The sequence below is a fragment of the Myodes glareolus genome, chromosome 25 (genome assembly GCF_982192425.1).
Source record: "Myodes glareolus chromosome 25, mMyoGla1.1, whole genome shotgun sequence".
Taxonomy (NCBI): Eukaryota; Metazoa; Chordata; class Mammalia; order Rodentia; family Cricetidae; genus Myodes; species Myodes glareolus.
Genome location: NC_142050.1, coordinates 20,934,965 through 20,956,521, shown reverse-complemented (window position 1 = coordinate 20,956,521; position 21,557 = coordinate 20,934,965). Strand labels below are relative to the sequence as shown.

At 41.1% G+C, this 21,557-nt stretch overlaps 1 protein-coding gene and 1 long non-coding RNA gene across 5 annotated transcripts in view; one reads left to right on the top strand and one right to left on the bottom strand.

Annotated features, from left to right (window-relative positions):
• Positions 1–530: 530 nt before the first annotated feature.
• On the bottom strand, positions 531–9,208 carry LOC125411071 (uncharacterized). Its single transcript, XR_007235239.3, has 3 exons — positions 6,268–9,208; positions 4,755–4,962; positions 531–3,980 (listed from the first exon to the last, which is right to left on the bottom strand). It is a non-coding gene; the product is annotated as an uncharacterized LOC125411071 (long non-coding RNA).
• Positions 9,209–9,296: 88 nt separating this feature from the next.
• Positions 9,297–21,557, top strand: part of Aass (aminoadipate-semialdehyde synthase) — a 61,673-nt gene continuing 49,412 nt past the window's right edge. For 2 of the 4 annotated variants that reach the window (XM_085683893.2, XM_048450966.3), the window contains exons 1-2: positions 9,297–9,446; positions 19,171–19,395. In XM_085683893.2, the coding sequence (XP_085540019.1) occupies positions 19,186–19,395 (210 nt within the window). In that variant the 5' untranslated portion in view covers positions 9,297–9,446; positions 19,171–19,185. Of the gene's footprint in view, positions 9,447–17,830; positions 17,969–19,095; positions 19,396–21,557 lie in introns of all 4 variants that reach the window. The other 2 variants (XM_048450967.3, XM_048450965.3) reach the window with 2 other exon arrangements.

The window sequence follows — 21,557 nt, the reverse complement described above, 5'->3', positions numbered from 1 at the left end:
TCACAATCCCAGAGAATCTAGACAACAATGAGGACACTATGAGAGACATACATGGATCTAATGTACATGGGAAGTGAAAAAAGACAAGATCTCCTGAGTAAATTCGGAACATGGGGACCATGGGAGAGGGCAGAAGAGGAGGCAAGAGGAATGGAAGGGAGTGGAGAAAATATATAACTCAATAAAAACAATAGGAAAAGAAATTGCAGTTCTTTATGTTAATAAATCCCTTAGGTCACTCTTTGGGAAGACAACTGTGGTCTCTCAGAGAACAGAGAAATTCCTTAGTATCTTCCATAGTTCATCCAGTCCATCTGGACACTCACCTTCCTGGACCTGGAGGGAGGGGGGAGGAACTTGAACTTCCCACTGGGCAGGAAACCCTGACTGCTCTTAGGGATGGAGAGGGAGGAGGAGAGGGAGTGGGGGGAGTGGGAGGGTGGTGGGAGGAGGGGCGGAAATGGAAACTTTTATAATTTAATAAAATTACTTTAAAAAGTGCTTCTCAAATTGTTTATTCCTTACTACATATGGTTGACCATATGTCATTTGACCATGGCATTTTCCTGACTTTTCCTTACCTCTTATTAGTCACTATGCCCTGTGTGCTCTGCATAATAGAAACAATGATGTCTTTTCCAAGGCAGAATACTTCAACTCTCTATAGTTTTTGTCATTCTACGTAATGACAGCCAGGAATTGCCGGCTCTTTAGGGATCAGGGTAACTTAAACGTGTTAAGTTTCCCTCATAAGTTTTTGTCAGTGAGCTATTCTTGCTAAGTAGATCTTCAGACATTACAGGCTATTTCTCGAAAACTATAGACATAGTTATGAGAAGTCACAGGTCAGTATAAAGGTCCTGAAAAGTAGACTCTGACAGCCGATGTTTGCCTTAATTTCCAATTGATATTTGGAGCTCACAGCGAAGCTGTATTTCAGTTTTGTTTTTTCTGGTTGTTGAAAGCAAGCAGGTTTTGAAGATCAATCTAGCACAGTGCTCTTGACTTTGAATTCCTGTCTGTCTATGTATGTGCTCCTCTCCTTTATTTACTGAAGGTTTTTATTTGGTATTCAGATAATAAAACATGAATTACAGCTCCTGGTTACTGGGTGCTGAAAGGTGGTATTAGTTTCTCGACAATGTTGCAATAACTAGGTTGTTGTAGGGAGATCACTTGTTTGTTTCCTGGCTGTCTGGCAACTCAGACCCGAAACAATCACACAGAAACTATATTATTTAAATCATTGATTGGCCTATTAGCTCTAGCTTCTTTTTGGTCAGCTCTTACATATTAATTTAACACATTTCCATTCATCTGTGTATTGCCACAAAGCTGTGGCTTACTGGGTAAAGTTCCAGCACCTGTCTCCTGCGGGGCTACATGGCTTCTCTTGATGCCACCTTCTTTCTCCCAGCATTCAGTTTAGTTTTCCCCACATACTTCTGTTTTGCTCTGCTATAGGCTCAAGCCAGCTTTCTTTATGAACCAATCGTATCCACAGCATGAAGAGGGAAAACCCACATGACTAGGTGACTTGAAACAATAAACATTTGTGTCTCAAGGTTCCAAACACCAGAAATCTAAAGTCAAAGTATAGATAGGCCTACATTCCTTCCAAAGACACCATGGCAGAATCCTTCATTACCTCTCCCAATTCCTTTCTTTCAATGTCTTTATAAGGACATTTTCAGTGGACTTGGCATTTACTCAAATCCAATGAAATTTTAGTTTAATTTAGTTTTGTTTTTTAGAGACTGGGTATCACTATCAGGCTGGCCTTAAGTCACAGAGATGCCTTTGCTTTCCAAGTGTCAGCCTTGATAATTCCTGTTTTAGAATAACCTTTTTGCTAAGTTGCAGGAAGAGAAGGCATGTCATTGAGGATCCTCATTCAAAACTGTGGGGGCATCCCCAGACTTATAGCCTATTTTTCCAAACTGCTGGACTCTGTACTATGTGGTTGACCAGACTGTTTATAAGCTGTCACAATTATAGCAATGCTAGTGGATGAGGCAACTAAACTCACTCTGGGACACTGGTTCGAGGTCCTAACCCCTCACTAAGTTCAAAGTGTCCTTGCAATCAAAGGGCACCAATGGTTAACTAGGGGACACCTATCGTGATTCTATGTCCTCTTCCTGGAATCACCAAAATTGTACTTAAGTTGCCACACACTAAATGCAGCAACTGTGCTCTTGTGTCTGAGGCAAACAAATTAACTCATTTCTGTGTGGGCCATAGAGAAAGTCTGTTCTAGCAAGCTTGCCTTGAGGATAAGTCCTTAGCGAATCCTCATGTATATTAGTTTACAGATGGAAATTGTTACTTGGACAAAGGGTTTGAAGGGCAGGATATGTGCTTCTCAGCCTTCACAAGACAATAGTGGCTAAACTTCTTCTAATATCTCATCTCAGAAAGTTGAGCTTTACAAATGGGAAAAGATAAATCAGTGCCTGACTGTCCATATGCTTGAATAGTTTTCCATGCTCACACAAGTGGAGGACTTTTAATAGGAGCAAATTCTCTGATTAAATATGATCTTGGAAACTGTATCTTTTCCAAAGTTGTCTGATAATGCAGACAGGTAGCAATTATGCAGTATAAAGGATGTCGGAAATGCAATTCCACTCTTACACAGAGAAGCAAACCAATAGTGCATGGGCCAAACAGCAGCATTCCAGGGGGCAACAGAGGTGGCTCTGATAATTCTTGCACCAAAGTTAAACTTAAGTTGATCTTACACAGAAGCAAGGAAGGAATGGGCCTCCCAACAAAGAGACAGACTATCTAGAAATGATTGATAAGATTCTGCTGTCTCAAACACAAAAGTGGACAATTATTAAGAGACTTTATCACTTGTGCAACTTGGAAAGAGAAACACAAGCTACTCTACCCACTTGTGCTCCGAGAGTAAAAGAGTAGTACAACCAGGGCTTGTGTCCTCTGTCTCTATGGTAACCCAGGAGGTGGAGTCAAGTCACTACCCCATACCCAGGAGAGGGACATGTGTAGGAGAAGCTAGGAAGTTAGCATTTACCCACGTGCCTCCTTCCTGAGGAAAAATGCTTTCCAATGTTCATGGATTGAATAGAAACCTAGGATGCCAAGATTGAAAAGGCTCAGAAGTTACTCAAGACTCTAATACATGAAGTCATTCCTAATTGGTCTCCCAGGATATCTCCAAGGTGACAATAGGCCTTCCTTTATTTCTAAACTAACCTAAGATATTACACAAACATTAAACATAGCCTACCATTGCAACACCTCACACTTACTATTAGCATCTCACTCACTGGGAAAAGTAGAGAAGACAAGCCGTTGATGCAAAATACAGATCAAAGGGGTTGTGTTGTTTTTTTCAGGGCTCAAATATTTGTGATCATGGCCCAGGGAGATTGAAGTTAACCTCAAATTTCATATTTCAATATGGTATCAATTTTATAAAGTTTTTACAGTTACAAAGAAGTTCATAAGTCACCACAGTTTTCAAATACATGAGTATATACATTAGGTAGGTGAGTTTCAGCAAAATGGGATAACCTCAGATCAAGGCCTCAGATACTTTCGGATGATGTCACTCTGAATTTTTGGATTGGTGGAAGCTAGGGTCTATTTGTATATTCCAAAGGATTTACCTAACACTCACAAGAGCATTATGGCACATTCAGAAGTGGACAATAAGTGGCTGCTAAGGGGGTTAAATATGACCTTAGATAATGTGGATCCGGACTCTCAATAGTGCAGCCTCTCCACTCCACTGAAGCTCTGATCAGTCAGTAAGCATTTGCAGTCTCAGAGTCTCTCCATGAACTTTTGTTCACTGTTCCTCTGGTTGGCCAAGCATCACATCTTGTCCATGCATGAGATCAAATATTATTTGGTGATCCTCTGGTTTTCTGCCCCCTTGGGCCCTCTCACATTTCCCTTATATCAGGAAGGCTGATATGTTAGATCTCTGGCTAGGCAGGGTGCAATGCCTACGAAGACAGAAGGAACTCAATGGGTCTTTGCTTGTAAGGTTCATCAACCCTTAAACACAAGGGTTTGAAGTCTCAGAAGGAGACACCAACTAGAATAGAAAGACATAGAAAGTGAAGGAGGCACAGGAAGCGAAGGCTCTCCTTAGCTGAGCCTGAGTCTGGATGAAGTTTTTGATAAGTCAGGGATTCCAGCATAACTAGCCATATTTGCTCTACAAGTTGCTTACACGGAGAAGGTATTTGTCTTAGATAGAGATTATTTCAAGTAAGTATGTAAAAATACCAGTGAATTATCCTTAAGATCTAAGGATATATGACCTTTGGTATGATCATCTTACTATAGCAGCTGTAAAACTGCACTTTTATATGAATCTCACAGGAAAACACCACTAACAGTAAACGGTATATTTTAATCCCCTCTTGCAAACTTTATGACGTTTGAGGGAGAAAGCTTGACTCTTTCCTCCAAAATCTGTTTTGTTGACTCTTCCTAGTTTAAGCTCTGAAAAAAATCACACGTGTTAACCCTCCTTCCACTTTACACTTTGCCCACGACTTCAAGGTATTTTCCTTTCCGTGACCTTGGTCCTCATGCGTGGCTTAGGGGAGAAACACTGGTTTTTCTTCATTGATTTGAATATACTAGATCCATTATATATTGGTGAGATTATATGCAAAACTAGTTTCGCCATGTTTTGTCTGATAATACATGATTTTCACACAGCTCATTTAATACGCCGGTAGACATTTAAAATTGAAATCGATATGTACCTTGTTCGTGTGAGTGCACTTCCTAAGCAGATGGACGTGATCTGAAATGTTGTGAGTGGCTTTCTTTGCACAGCTGACCGTCAACAGCTATCAAGGCTTCTGGTAAGACTTTTTAAAACATTAGTACATTTTTTCCTTTTAAAATATTCAGGCAAATTGATAAGAACAGGGGAGGAAAACTGGTCATGAAGTTTTATGGACAGGAACCCTGAAAAGGAACAGTTTTTTATTTTTATTTTTAAATTCATTTATTTATTAAAAATTTCCATCTCCTCCCCTCCTCCCATTTCCCTTTCACTCTCCCCCTCCCCCCTCCCTATCCAGTCCTAAGAGAAGTCAGAGTACCCTGCCCTGTGGGAAGTCCAAGGCCCTCCCCCCTCCATCCAGGTCTAGGAAGCTATGCATCCAAGCAGACTAGGCTCCCAAAAAGCCAGTACATGCAGTAGAATCAACATCCAGTGCCATTATCATTGGCTTCTCAGTCAGCCCTCATTGTCAACCACATTCAGAGAGTCTGGTCTGATCACATGCTCGTTCAGTCCCAGTCCAACTGGCCTTGGTGAGCTTCCATTAGATCAGTTTCACTGTTTCAGTGGGTGGAAGCACCCGTCGCGATCCTGACTTCCTTTCTCATGCTCTCCCTCCTTCTGCTCTTCATCTGGACCTTGGGAGCTCAGTCCAGTGCTCCAGTGTGGGTCTCTGTCTCTATCTCCATCCATCACTGGATGAAGGATCTATGGTGATATGCAAGATATTCATCAGTATGGCTACGGGATAAGGCCAGTTCAGGCACCCTCTTCTCTGCTGCCCAAGGACCTAGCTGGTGAAGGAACAGTTTTTTAAATTCTTGTTCTTGGCCAGAAACTAGCCTTTGCTTTTGGCCCCTGGTCAGGAATGTCAGAATAGATCTCTTGATTCTAGATTTCTCTCTCTTCTCAATGAGCACTTCTGATTTTAAGCTGTCTGTGGCAGTGTGACAACTGAGACTCCAGATCAGACACCCATTCCTTCTGGTGAGGAGATCTCTGCATTTTTAAAAGTAGAAATGGGGGCATATCCACTATATTCTTAAGAGTGATGTTATCAATTTTTGGCTCTTGCGTATTTAAGGCCTGTCTTGTCTTCATTATGTCTCCTCTTATTTATAGTTGATCAGCACTCAGATAGTCCTGTGCACTCCAGTTCAAGCTATGAGACCCATTAGTTGCCCTCCAAGTCTTAAGATATAAACAAGAGTTCCATGTCTGAATTTCAGCCCATATCCTAAATGGGTCTTAACTACTAAGGGGAGTACTTTACATAGAATAGCAAGCTTGGATGGACCCTTTCCTCATAGTCTGCTTTGTATCAACCCAACCTCCTGTTTCTCTGATAATACTAGATAGGTAAACATCATCTTTGCCACTCCTTAAGACTTGAATTGCCGTGGCTTTGTTGAAGGTCATCAATAGTAAGCTATTTTTCTCCTTGTCAAAAGAATGATGTCTACCTGTGGCCTTGGGTAGAGACATACCATTCTGATGTCTTCCAAATATTAGAACAGCACATATTACTGTCTCTTAACCTAGATGGCAGATAAAGATAAAGAGAGAATACAATTCACATTTTCTCAAGATATGGATGGAATTTCAAATGTTCTCTGCTCTAAAGCAGCAGTTCTCAATCTGTGGGCTGAGACTCTTTCAGGAGGTTGCATATCAGATATCTTGCATATCAAACGTTTACATTACAACCCATAACAGCAGCAAAATTACAGTTATGAAGTAGCAACAAAACTACTTTATGGTTGGGGGGCCACCACAACATGAGGAACTGTATTAATGGGTCATGGCATTAGGAAGATTGAGAATAAAAACCACTACATTAAAGTGTTGACAGGAAAATTCAATAGCCACACAGACCCGCAGATGTGAGAAAAACAAGAAACAGCTCTCACCTCAATGGGAGCAAGGGCAAGTTTCTGTTAGAACCAGATGTGTGACCATGACCCAAGAACACAGATTCAGCTTATCACAAATTCCAGGCTCCAGCAGGGCAGCAGTTTCTTACAGTGTTATATTAGCAGAACAAGGGCAATAACAAAAAGCATGCATCCATATGCTTTTCCAACTGATGAGACACAACGACCAAAAGGGTGAAAAGGGTTATTTTGTTCAGAGTTCCCCAGAGCAGTTGATCATCAAAAGCTGTGAGGATAGAAACTCAAGCAGAGCAAGAACCTAACAGCAGGAACTGATGCAGAGACCAAGGAAGAGTGCTTCTTACTGGCTTGCTTAGCCTGTTTTCTTATAGAATCCAGGACCTACCAACCCAGGGGCCCTCCCCCATGAATCACTAATTGAGAAACTGCCCTACAAACTTGCCTATAGCCCAATCTTAAGGAGATAGTTCTTTGATTGGGGCGCCCTCCTCTCTTGTGATTTTACCTTGTGTCAAGTTGATATAAATTGTGCAGCACAATTGACCCCTTGTCAACCTGACACACACATCACCGTTAAGCCATAATCCTTCCTTTCTCACTCTTCCCAAAGATCTCACATTGAAAACAGAAATAACTTAAAAATCCAGTCTTTACTAATTCAAACACGTCGAAAGTTCAATCTCTTCAGAATAGCCAGTCTCTCTAAAAGTCGAAAATCTTTTTTTAAAATTTCTAAATATTTCATCTATGAGCTCCTGTAAAAATCAAAATTACTTTAAATACTGTCTTCAAGAGGGAAGAACCAGGGCACAGTCACAATATGATCAAAGTGATCCCGAATTCCCAATGGTGTAAATAACTCAATGTCCAGTTATCTGGGATTCAGTCACTAGATTCTGGACTCCTCCAAAGGTCACTTCTCCAGCTTTGTCCGCTTCAGTACACGCAGCTCTTCTTCTAGGCTGTGCCTGCCACCCCACTGCTGCTGCTTTTCTTGGGGGTCACCCCATGGTGGTGGCATCCCCAAAAGCCTAGGGACTTTTGCTCTGACTGGACATCCCTTTCACAGGTAACCTCTCCTGGGCTCTCCTCGGGAGCTCCAGCCCTGTCACACAGTACCAAGCCTCAGCTTCTTTCCACGATCCCTTCACACCTTCAAAACCAGCACTCCCTGGGTGATGCCCTCACTGCCAGCACAAGGGACAAGTTAGGCCATGACTGGAACACAACTTCTGTGTGCCGACTTCCAGGAAACACACAATGATGTTGGTCCCTTCTTCGTCACTGCTAATTTCTCAGTTCCAGCTGACAACACTGATTATCCCAGCAACGCAAGGTTTCACTTTAGCACTTGTGAGATCTCGTTAATCACGGCTGACACTTCAGTCCCAGTTAACCAGTAAGTATCACAGGATCTTAATTCAAAATACCAAATGACCCAACTAGAGACTCTAAACTTCTCTCTGAAACTTCACAATCCAGGCCTCCATTGTCTGCATTGCCCTCAACGTTTCTATCTTCCAAACTCCTATAGAGAAGCTCACTGAGATGTCAAGACTCAATGGTTTTTCTATTCCAAAGTTACAAAGCCCTCCACAATCCTCTTGAAAACACATGGTCAGGTCTCTCACAGCAATACCCCACTATCCTGGTTCCAGCTTGTCTTAGAGCTTCTATTGTTGTGATGAAACACCATGGCAAACAAACAAACAAAAACAATATGAGGAGGAAAGGGCTTATTTCACTCCTATTTCCATACAACAGTTTGTCATCAAAAGCAGTGAGGGCAGGAACCTAGAGGCAGGCGCTGATGCAGAAACCATGGAGAAATGGTGCTTCCTGGCTTGCTTTCCATGTCTGGCTCAGACTGCTGTTTTACAGAACCCAGGATCACCAGCCAAGAGATGGCACCGACCACAATGGGCTTTCCCAGTGAATCACTAATTAAGAAAATGTCCCACGGGCTTGCCTGCAGTCAGATCATATGGAGAACTTGACACAAACTATCCAGCACTTTAGGCTTTTTTCCCAGAAACTTGCCTCACAAGTCTAAAGGGAGGAGAAATTTGTGAAAACAGGAGGGATGATGCCCTTCTGGCTGTTACCCCGAGAATCCAGGGTTGCTGAGGCTGGTCTTTATGCAACACGTTTTTCACAACCCTGAACTCTGTGATGCATTCGTCATCCACAAACTTCTGTTCCTTCGATGTGGTGTACCTCCGTTCTCAGCTATCGGGATTCTAAAAACCCGCTGGAATTCTCGTCGGACGGGGCTTCCTCCTCCTGTTACAGGGTGTGAAAAGGTGCGTTTCATAAAACAAACATGACACCTGCGCTTGCGACTTTTCCAGGTGGTACGCTCATCTACGTAGTTACTGCCCAGACGTTTCTTTCGTTCTTTTTCCGTCTTCGCCTGCTTTCTGCCACAGGCCGTTACAAACCTGGTCAATAACCATCTAGGGAGGTCCCGAGCTAAGCTCTAGGGTCAGAGATCTTTCAGGCAGATGAACCTTGGAGTAGATCGGGGCAGGGCATGACCTAGTACCTGGCAGCGCCTCCGATTGGCGGAAGAGAAGGCTGTTCCTTCGAGGCTGCTGCTGATTGGCTGCAGGAGGGAAGACTCGTGACGTACTTAAAAGTTGAGCAAACACCTCCTCCTCCTTCTCGCCCCCCCGCCCCCCAAGCCAATTTTTTTTCCCCCACGGAAATCTGAGACTCAGGGTCCAGATTCAGGAGCTCTTGGCGGCGAAGGACTATTCAGAAGCCACAAGGTGAGAAGAGGGCCGGGAGGGCAACGCTGATGCAGGCGTGATCCCTGCCTGCAGGATGCACTTGCAGCTCCCGGCTCAACCGCCGGACTCCAGCTGTTGGCCTGGAGGTCCGCCTCCGGCCCGCAGCCTAGGGCCCCACGGTGACAGAGCTAGGGAGGGGGACAAACTTTAGGCCTCACCGCCCAGCTTTCCTGAAGGGAGGGAGGGCGGTGGGCTCAGCTCCTCCGCGTCTGAATAGGAAGGGGAGGAGGGCGATACACTTTTTCGAGGGTGGGCGCTGGCGACTGTGGTGCTGCTGCTGGGGATTTTGGGTTGATGCTGAAATTAAAGTTGCAGAGTGGATAACTTATGTATTCTTGGACTGTAAGCTTCTTTGCCGGTGGTGGCAGATGGAGAGAAGCAAGAGTCTTCCTGAGCCGCGTTCCCCCCTTGGCTCCGCGGAACTGTGAACTGTGACATGGAATTTCCCACGCCCTGCTGCAGTTTTAGGGCTGGCCACTGTGTCTGAGATAGAGGCATGGCGGGGTCAGTCTGTACTCTAATTGAGATAGGCATGAGAGAGAAAGTTGGGCAAGTTGCGTTTCTGGTCTTCAAAACCCTCGATATCCTGGGGGACTGTGCCAGCCAGGCCGATGCACAAGAAGATGACTCTGTGAACACACACACTTTGTTAACACTGCCTGGTTGAATGAAGAAAGAGGGAGGAATGGAGAAAAAGAAGCTGAATAAATGAATTAGTTTCTAAATCAGGGGAGATTGATGTTTCTTGGATATTGTGGGTCACGAATTGTGAGAATGTGGGCAATGTGTAGCTATGACCAGAGTTATGAGGCTCGGTACACCACATTGAATGGTCTATGATGTACACAGAGTTCTTCCAGTTCTTTGTACAAAACACAAATGGCATGGCATGGCATGGTGTGTGTGCGTATGCATGTGTGTGTGCACGCGCGCGTGTGTATTTTGCCACCCCACTCCTCTGCTCCATGAAGGTGGGCTGCATAAACTTGTTGGATACGTAATCTGATTGTCATTCTGCGAAATGCCTTAGGAAGACAAAAGTTGAGTTTGCTTATTGGAGGTATGTCCCCAATCTTCTAGAAAATCCTATTCTTACCACAGTCGCTGTTTTCATTGAATCTAAAGTGTCGTCAACTTAAGGCGCATCCCTATGTTAAAATGCTAAAATGTGAAAACGTGTCTCAAGCTGGTCGAGGCAGAGCTAGAATGGTAACGGATCTTATGTGTTCACTGTGTCTGAAGAGTGGGCGTTCAGGACAGATTCTTTCAGTTTGGGTTCTCTTTCTCTTCTTGGGAAGCATAATTTACGATAGTGTGACAAAGAGTAAGGGCAAGCAGTGTCTTCGACTAGGGACTTGACTATGCTCACATTGGAGGAATCGGGAGGCTTGAACCATTTGCCTTTCTTCACATTTATTGTTTATAGCATATGAGACTGGTTCAGGTCGCTAGTGAAGGTTCATTCACAACAGCCTTGAGCGTTAGTTGGATTTTGTAGATGATTCACAGAGAAGAAAGGTGTGCTCAGGTTTACAGAGTAAGTTCAGGTGTCAGGACCATTTCAAGAAGGTGAACCTGAACTCCTTGGCATCCGTCTCCTGCTAAAAACTCTGGCTTCTGGTTAGGGTAGTTAATGATACACTGCTAGAGGCTGAGGTAGGTGCCCAGCCTTCCTCTTTGTTGTCTTAATGCTTTGTTTCTCTGTTTAGTGCACTTCAGCGGGATGTGTACAGGCTGATTTATATTCTAAACGTCAATACATAAGTAGTACACATTGTCCACTCTCTACTCAGCTTAATGCATCAAAATAATATTGCAAATGGGACCTTTTCTTTTATTTTTAAAAAAACTATGTTTAAACTTTTGTGTCCCCCTGACCCCACATGTTTGTAATGGGGTGCGGAAGATGCGTTGACAATTTAGTTCTTATTTATCTATCATGCATCCTCTATTGCATAGGTTTTTGCAATGTATACTTAAAATTTCTCATTATTTATTTTAAGATAAATAATTTAAAATTTTTACCTGCCTCACAATATATGTATATGTATATATATGTGTGTGTATATATATATGATGTACTGTTTGTTTGAATCAGGAAAAATGTATCATCATCTCAAACAATTGCAATTTCTTTACTAAGAATTCTGTAAAATTCCCTTCTAGCTTTTCAAAACACATAGTACATTAGTATTACAGCTATCTAATTGTTCAATAAATTTATTCTTTTTTTACTGGACTAGAAAATTTATCAAGGAAACATGAATGCAGTAGAAAACCATTTAGTTCAGAACACTGTTTTATATTTCACCGAGTCTAAATCTGTGAGCTAGGGGAGTCAAGTTTTTGATTATTTGTTTGTTTTGTTTTATTTTTGAGACAGGCTCCCACTATGTAGTCCTGGCTGTCCTGGAACTCACTAAGGACCAGGCTAGCCTCCAGTTCACAGAAGTCCACCTACCTCTGCCTCCAAGTGCTGGGATTAGAGGCATGCACCGCCATCACACTTGACTTTGAGAATCAGATTTTTCTATCATTGAATGATAGCAGCTGGAGGATTGAGACAATATGAATATTTTCAGACCAGGTAAATTAACAGTAAGAGACCTGTCAACAGAGTCTCTCTGTAGTTTTATTGTCTGTATTACTGTTGCTGTGCGCGCGCACACACATACAACACACACACACACACACACACACACACACACACACCTGATAGAAGCAATTTGAGGGGGAAAAGATTTCTTGGCTCACATTTGAAGAAGGGATGAGGTTCATCATGGAGGAAAGCCATGAGTGTGAGTGTGAGGTTGCTGACCACATGTGGTCTATGGTCAAGATGTAGAAAGAGATAAACACTGGAGCTCATGTTATCCCCCTATTCCTTTATTCATCACGGGATCCCAGTCTGTGGGATGGCACCACTGACATCGGGGAAAGGTCTTCCTTCCTCCCTTAAACCTCTCTGGAGATGCCGTGTCTTCTAGGGCATTCTAAATCTATCAAGTTGACAGGAAAGGTTAACCAACATAGTCCAGGTGGTTTTAAATTTTATTTTTATTTTATTTTATATTTTAACCGTTTGGCTAGCGTGTTTATGCAAGGTTCAACACGGAAGCATTTGACTGGGGAAGAGGAAGTGAATATCTGGTGCCCGTGCCTTTGCAGTTCCAGGCTTGGTTCCAACAAGCCTTGGAGTTGGGAGGGATTTGGCTTAGTTACAACTAAGCCATTGTCAGATGCTCTGTTGGCACTGGAACTCTTGAAGTTCCCAGGAACACTATGGTCTGGGAAATGGGTAAGAAGGATAGGTATGGAGCCACTATGGTAGCTTACATATGCTAGGAAGATATGGTATATGGAAATAAACCAGTATGCATTTTGTTTTAAAATACTAATGTGTGTAGCTGGGGAAATGGCCCAGTGAATAAAAACACTGGGCTGTTCTTGCAGAGAAATGGAGTTTGGTATCTCTCTCCTATGTCAGGCAGCCCATAAATACCTGGAACTGTACTCTGAGGGCTTGGATTTCCTCTTCTAGATTCAGTGGCTGTACTAACACCACACACACACACACACACACACACACACACACACACACACACACACGCTAAAATAAACCTTAAAAAAAACCAAGTGTATTTTAAAAGGCATCTGTAGGTTTTGAATGAAATAAAAAGACAAAAACAACTTGCATGTCTTACATATTATCTTATTTCTTCATCTGAGATCTATGTTAACTCTCTCATAGTCTCTTTATATTTAATTCAGGTGTGTATTCATTTGCTGCAAATAAGTTGGCATCGAAAAACCTCTCCATGTGATTTAATAGTTCAGTCACTGAGTGATGGGGAGTGGATTGTTCTAATGATTTAAAATAAGTGGTCCCTAAGACAAGCCTGTTTCGAGACCAGAGATAGAACATTTGTTCTTAATTTCTTCAATAATGAATTTGCATTCCTAAGCTTATTCATGTATCAGTGGAAGTGGTAGAAGTTAAGAGAAGGCTTGCTTAGGTCTTTATATTTTGTGATTGTATGTTGACCTAGTGTAGTGATTCTCAACCTTTTTAATGCTTCAGCCCTTTAATACAGTTCCTCATGTGATGATAACAACCATAAAATACATTTGTTGCAACATCATCACTGTAATTTTGCTATTTTTCTGAATCATAATGTAAATATCTGGTATGGAGGCTATCTGATATATTATGCCAAAGGAGTCATGACCCACAGGTTGAGAACTGTTGGTCTAGTGATTCCTAACTTTTCAGAGTGTTTTCTCATGAGTAGATGTTATGCAAAGGATTGGGAGAATTTAAAGGGATTTTTGATATTTGATAGAATAATTAAAATATCCATGAAATGTCTGGGGATATTGCAATATAAAATGCTTCAACACTAGTCCAGAATAGAGTATAACAAAGGTTGATTTATTTGGGAAAACTCACAGAAAGAATAGAGATCCTCAGTCTTCTAAGTGTGTGGGGAGCTGGAACTGAATACAGTGGTCAAGGGGCTCGCACATGCCCCTACATCTGTATTTATAGTACAGAAGACCACGCCCAAACTGGGCAAGCATCCTAAAGGCCATTGGCTGAAGGAGTTCCCATAGCACTTCCCTCTTTATTCTAAATAAGAGAGTTTCAAGTCCAATACAAAACGATACACAATAAGAACAAATATCAAGTATAAGAATTAGAATTGCAACCAGCATAAACAACATCAAGCAAAAAACATACGCTACATGTTTTAATAATTATCCTACCCTAAGGAGTCTAAGTCTCATATTAGAAATGGCTTGGCAAAGTCATGAGAGAAAAGTAAAGTAACTATGACTACCTAGTCTTTAACCCCATCAAAGATATGAGATGGGAAATAATATTACTTGAGTAAATAGGAAGTGAAATCAAGCAACTTCCAGAAAGTGCAAGAAATGACAGAGAAAACTGGCTACCTGGGCAATCATCCAAAGTCTCATTTGCAATATTGGGGCAACCAACTTTGGCTAAGGTCCAGGGCATCTGACAGACCATATTTTGAGACAGGAAAATTTTCAAAACCATCTTACCCTGTCGTGGCAAGGTTTGACAGTCTTTTTGCTTGTATACTGCTTGTCCAGTATGGACACCCTGTATTTTGCAAGTGGTTGAGGCAGGAACAGTTCTTTGCCCAAAGGCCAGTTTTGCCGAGAAGAAAACAATCTTTAGTGCCCAACATTCTCTCAGGAATAGATTTGTGCTGCCAGTAACTATCATGTCTCACATAAATAGAATCCTAAGTTATTTAAATGCCATATCCTTACAATTCTTTGAAGTAGTTATAGGTTACCTATCTATATAGAATATAATCTCTATGCATCTAAAGAACTTGATTAGACTAACTATAGGTATGACAAACATGGATGACTATTAACTTATAATTTTTAATACCTATATAGCTTCAAGACTAAGGCTTCATATTAAAATATTAAACAATCTTTAAACAACTGTGTAGCAAGTGAGGACAATTACCTTAAAATTTAAACAATGTATAAGTATCTTGATCAGAGGTAGGAATGTATAGTGCAATACAATAAATATATCCTAAAAGTGCATCAATATACAACATATCTTAAGCAGAGGTAGAAACATGCATGCATACAATAAGACAAAATAACTTTGTGTGGGTACACAAATATTGTACACAAAATAGCATATTCAGTATAACAAATACAATTTGAATTTGTATCAATATACCAGAATCTATACCAATATAAACTGTTTATAAATAATAGCTGACAAATATTCTCACTATTACTTACTATTATTATTAATGGGAGTAAGCTCACACTAATCTATATATTTGCCAATCCAATCCCCCTTTTATTTTTCAAAAGAGATCCCTGAACCATTTATAACCAACCCCTAATAGATGTCCCTAACCCTGAGTACAAACTTTGTTGGGAAAGGGGACATTGTCTTTTAGGATTATGTTTACCATCACGTGGTAATTTACTTGCTATGCAACTGTGAGGGCCTGAAAAAGAGCATCTGGAGATGCTGTTATATAGCAAGTTCTAGAGTTCTGGAGTGTTTTATTGCTATCGGTGTATCTCTGTGCAACTCACGGTTATACTCTGGAGATTGTTAGAGGCACTTTAAGCTCCCAGTGAATCCTATGTTAGTAGGAATGTACCATAGAGCTATTTATTTTTCTTGTTTTTTTTTTCCACAAAGACACAGAGGAGAATACTTTTAATCTTACATTTTTGTATTTGAAATGTTGACCTTCAATGTTTTGGAGGAAAAATTATTAGAATTACAGGATGAAGTTCTCCCCCTATAACTCCTTTCTCTCTTTTCACTCTTCCTTGTGTTTCCCTAGCTCTTTCCCCTCCTGCTCTTACATCCTCTACATTATGCTGTCCCCTCTTATGGGCACTCAGTAATGTCAACTGATTTTGCTAGAGTCAGTGGTAAGCCAGAATCATTGCACCTTGTCTAAAAAATAAACATGGCATTCACACTCACTTCCTAATATTTTTGCAAAAGTCACAAAATCCTGGGCCAGGAAATTCAGAGTGGCTCTCGTAGTCATTGCTGGTAAATGCTTCCTTCTCTCCGTACAATTCTGAAGTCTCCATTGTTGCTTTACTTTCTCCTCCCTATTTTCACAGTGCTGGGAAGTGGAACCTGCTTTCATGCAAGGCACATGCTCTTTCTTTGAGCTTCATCCTCTGTCCATTTCCTATTTCTTGATGACCTTAGGTGACCGTGAAGCTCTGTGCTGAGACCAGATTTCAAAGTTCACCCAGTTACAAGTGACCGGTAATAGCTCCTATAATCTCAGTTCCTTTTGTTCCCCAAACACCGAGAGGTCTAGAATTTACCTTGGCAGGGACTCAGGAAAGATGTTTCAGTCGACAGAGGAATAGGGGTCAAGAGGGGAGCTTTGATAATTGACTGAAGTTGGATGCCAGATTTCTTTTTGAAGCCAGAGCTGGTGAGAGTAGCAGTGGGTCACACCTCATTGTCTGGTGAAATCCCTGGCCTTCGGCAAAGCAGAGAAAATTGCAGGTTTTAAGCTTCATTCTAGGAATTCTGCCTCTGTTCAAACGTGAACCACCTAGTAAAACTAGAGTGTCCTAATTCTTTATCTGTGAGAAAGGGACAACAATACTATCATCTACTTAATACTTTTTTGCAAGAAGGATATGAGTTAGTATCTGTAAAGGGTACACCACAGTGTCGGGTTTATAATATTTAATCAATGGTAACTATTTCATTTATTTTAAATGTAAATTACAGCAATTTGATAATTTTGGGATTCCTTACAAAAAGTGAATGTGGCTTCTTAAGAAAATCCTAGTTTCTGATGATTTTGTCTTCCAGTTCCCTTATATTGTATGATTTGGCAAGATATTTGTGTCCCCTGCTTCTGCAAGCCCACACCCACCCCAGAAGTGGAGAGGATGTCATTAAGATTGGGAAGGTGACTCTGGTTAATAATCAAGCTTGGAAGAAGGGACACTAACTAATGGGAATGTGTGCACATGCCTTCATTTAGGGTCCCAAAGGGAAACTCATAATGTGTTCACCTGTGAATTCAAGAAGTGCAGTGTGTGCGTGAATGCTTGTGTGTGTGTGCATGCGTGTGTGCGTTTGTGTTCATGTTCAAAGGAAACGCTGTCTTTGGAGTTGGTATTTAGGAACAAAGAGGTTCACGTGCATGAGACATTGCATGTGATCCTTTGGTTGGGGAATAGTAAGTGTATGGACGTAGGCTCGAGTTTAATGCATTTTTTTGAGTAACAAAATTATATAAATAAGCCCCCAAATACATGTAATGTTAACAATCCTGTACTGAAATGTTAAACACCCATTTGCTCACCTGTATGATAAGTTAAATGTTGTTCAGCTGTACCTTTCTTGGGTTTTTATGAGCTTAATGTGTGGAGAAAAAAAATCCTACAAAATGTATTGGCCATGAAAGCTGCCCTGAGCCATTGAATTTCAGGCTCTTGTGTTCTGAATGAGCTTTAGACAGAAAGTTTATTACAGTTCATAGGTGGGAGCTTACGAGTCATGGAGAGGGCTTGTTTCTCCACAGCAAGAACGGGCCCAGGAAATAGCATACTCCTAGCTGCTACTCTGGGAACTTTAAAAGGACTTATGTTAGAGACTAGGGTGAGGCATGGGGAGGGGGAAGGGCTGGTCAATCCAGTTGGGTTACCCACAGACAGTTCAGGTACTTGTCTCAACTCCTCTTATTCTGTAGTGTCTCTCCTGAAATTCCTGATCTTCAGCAAAAGCATTCTCAGAACTACTATCTTGGGGTCCCTACCTACCCAACCAGTTTCTCTCTCTTGTTCTCATCATACAGTTTGTCCCCACCAAAGCCTGCACTGGTCTCCTGCTGTGTGATTTCAGCTGTGTGCAGCTGTGTCTTTCTGGATGCCTTCCTTCTTGCTTTCTCCTCCGGTTCTGTCGTGAAGTGCTCTCTACATTTATAGAAGTACTTGTGAGTGTTTGGCCACCGTCCCCATCTATGAGAAAGGTGTTCCTTAGAGCTTAAATTCTCCAGTAAACAAAATGGGTTACTTCTAAACATAAGTTTTACTATGTGCTGTCTGTAAGGAGCAGGAAATTTCTAGAACTATAAAGTCATGGGTAGTTTTATATTTTTGAGAATATATAATTCCCATAATTTGCTGGCAACCTTCCATAGAAAAATAATAGCATCTGAACGATCTAGAAAATTATTAGCAATATTTGACTTCAAGGTGTATACAAACATTTGAAAAGGGTAAAGAAAATACTTTTAGATATGAATATTTATATAGAAAACCTATATAAAGCTTATTTGTATAGGATACAGAATATTTATTTCGTAAATATGTTTGTCCTGACTAACTAAATGGGTGGAATTGTGTATGCGTGAATAGTAGGGAGAGAACTGGCTGAGACCAGCAGGACTTCTATGCAATGGGCAGAGGGCTGAGTATGGAGAGGCAGCCTTATAGGTCTGTGTGAGGGAAATCAGAATCTGTGGTAAAGAAATCCATGTGATTGAGTGGTCTAAAAAAATGATCATGAGGTGTTCTGTTTAGTTTTCTCGTTTTTGAGACATCACTTTGAACTTATGGCGACCCTCTTGCTTCAGCCTCCTGAGTACTGGGATTATAGGCATGCAACACTAAAGTCAGCTGATCGTGTGGTAGCAAGCTTATACATGTTTTTATTTTTTATTATTCTTTCTGCTGACACTTCTTATTGTGGACTTTAAAAAAAACCTCACTTGAGGCCACTAGGGGTCAGAGCACACTGGTGACTCCTATTCAGGAAGCTTGTATGGAGAAATCTCAGGAAGAACCTTGAAGACGCCTGTATATCCTTAAAAGAATCTTAAGTTTTAAACCATCAAAATGGGGATGAGTTTGTAAAGACTGGTATCTGTTGTTTTCTTACCTTTGTGTAATAGACTAGCACTTTTAAGCTTTTGTGCTAAAAAACATATTTAATACAACTTTTAAGAAGTTAAATTAACCAATTTTTGAAGCCTTTAGTTTGGTTCGTTAAAGGCACATTTACTACCAGAGATTTATATTATTCATGTCTATCCAGTGGGTTGGTTCTCTTTTGCAACAGATTTCTAAGGAGACCAGAACTCATCTGTGAGCCCTCCGTCCTTTTCTGTGCTACTGTTGAAACTTGCCTTTACAGCTACCAGACTTGAAGATGCTGCGAGTGCAGAGGCCAGGAGTGGCCAGGCTGAGAGCTTGCCTCTTCAGAGGTCTCCACCACAAGCCAGTGATGGCACTCCGGAGAGAGGATGTGAATGCCTGGGAGCGCAGGGCACCTCTGGCTCCCAAGCACATCAAGGGCCTCACCAAACTGGGATACAAGGTCTTGATACAGCCTTCCAATCGACGGGCCATTCATGACAAGGTGACTACGTTTAACTCTAGAAATATCTGTGAACACAACAGTGGTAATTCAGAAGCATTTTAAGGAAAACAAAATATGTTCATTTCACTTTGATTTCATTATTTTGCTAAAAGTATTATTTTTACCCCATTCCACATGCTTTCCCGCTGGGTGTATGAGGGTCTGTTTTTAGATGTTTCGGAGTCTCAGTCTTTCTCTCCATTAGGCACAACCCCTTCTCCTTCAGGTGCAGCTCCACTTCCGGGACTAGAAAGACAAAGACTAAGTTGCCATTCTGGCACCCAGGGAATGCTCCTTCAGGTAGAGTTTATTCTTCGTGAGGGTGTTCCTCAACAGCCATTGTGATAGCCCTTTGCATTCATCTTTCTGTTTCCTTTTTTGAAATAATCATTACAGAAGTCATAGTCTTCTTCCAATTTTAGAAATATATATGCACATTTCTTTTTTGCTGGATCATTTGAAAGTAGTTGCAGACATTCTAACACACTAGCACTTAATGCTTTGCTGTGCATTTCATAGACAGGGCTTTCTTACATAACCACTGTATTATTTCCACACGAGAAATAGCACCCCATAGTCTATGCTTTCGTTGTGTTTTAGACAGGTTCTCATGTAGCCAAGACTGTCTTTGAATTTTCTGTGTAGCCAAGAATGATCTTGGCCTTCTGACCCCTTTTTCCTCTACCTCGCAAGTACTGGGGTGACAGACATTAGGCAGCCTACCCTGCTTCTCATCTAGTCTGTGTTCCAGCTCTTCGCTGGCTCAATTAAAGCTTACCTAAGATTCCTACAGACTATTGTTCTGTACCTTTAGTTATGATCTGGGGCATCTCCTCCTTTACCGATTTTATTTTAGTATCATTGATTTCTTTTTTGAAGACTCCAATGAGCTGAACTGTTGCATGTTCTGCTTCTGAGAAGAATGGTATGATTGCACCCTCAGGATTAGATTTAGGCTAGACAACTAGGGCATAAATGTCAGTCATATACCATCTTCCCATAGCGCTGCACCAAAGTCCCAAGAGACCAAGATGGCCCACCATCAGCTATGTTTGACCACTTGGGTGAGGTGGTTCCCAGATAATCTCTCCAGTGTGGAAATGTATCTCCTCCTTTGTCCTTACTGTGTAATCAGTAAGTACTGTGTATTTTGGGATCTGTGAAATTCTTGTTCTTTGGCTCCTCAGCCGGCTGTATCAGCACTCTTTGGGACTCTTCCCCTGAATGACGGTTTGCACAAAAGCTTACAAAACTGTTTGTTTCTGACGTTAGCACTCTTGCTAGTTCGCTTGTTTCTCTTTGTTCTCTTTTGCTTTTCAATTATTATTTGGAATTATGAACCTTTTTATTCAACTCATTTTTTTGAGTATTGTAACTATCCCAAATTTGGTCATGGGAGTTCATTCAAGGAGGTTCAAGTGTTTCTGGCATAGCTAATTCCCTTCTTTGAATGGTCTCTTTTCCTAGAATAGCGTATTATCCCACCCTTGCCATGCACTTCCTCTACTTGCACCTGGGATTTACTATTTTATTAAGAAACTTTGATTATTTTTAGTATATAGAAATTAAGATTTGGTGTCTGACATTTTTACTAAGGTATTGTTGCCCTTAGGTTCTTTAAGGAGACAGAGTTTAGAAGCCTAAATGCACGTGCCTATACAAGACTGCTCTCTCTCTCTCTCTCTCTCTCTCTCTCTCGCGTGCGCGCACACACACAGACACACAAACACAAACACACACTGTTTTTGTCATGAGCTAATAATATTCTACATTAAAAATTGATCTTGGAAGGTATTTTTAAAGTTTAAAAAGTGATTTTGGGACCATAATACTAATATTTCAATTTACAGCTCATTAAACAAAACCTGATGTTACTTACTTCCAAGTGTTTTTATGGCCTTTACACCCACAAAGCTTATTCTGAATGCTGTTTTAATTTTCATATGTTTTATGTGTGGTTATTTATATATATACACATATTATAATTTTTACTCAACTGTAATATTTGCTTTTAAATTTCTTTGAATTTAATTTTTCAAATACGTGTGATATTTATAGATTTTAGAGATGCAGTCTAGCCCTCATCCTGATCTACTGCCCATTCCTACTTACCTCAAAACACCCTTCAGTTTCTGTTGTTTCTTCCATTAGCATCTGTGTTT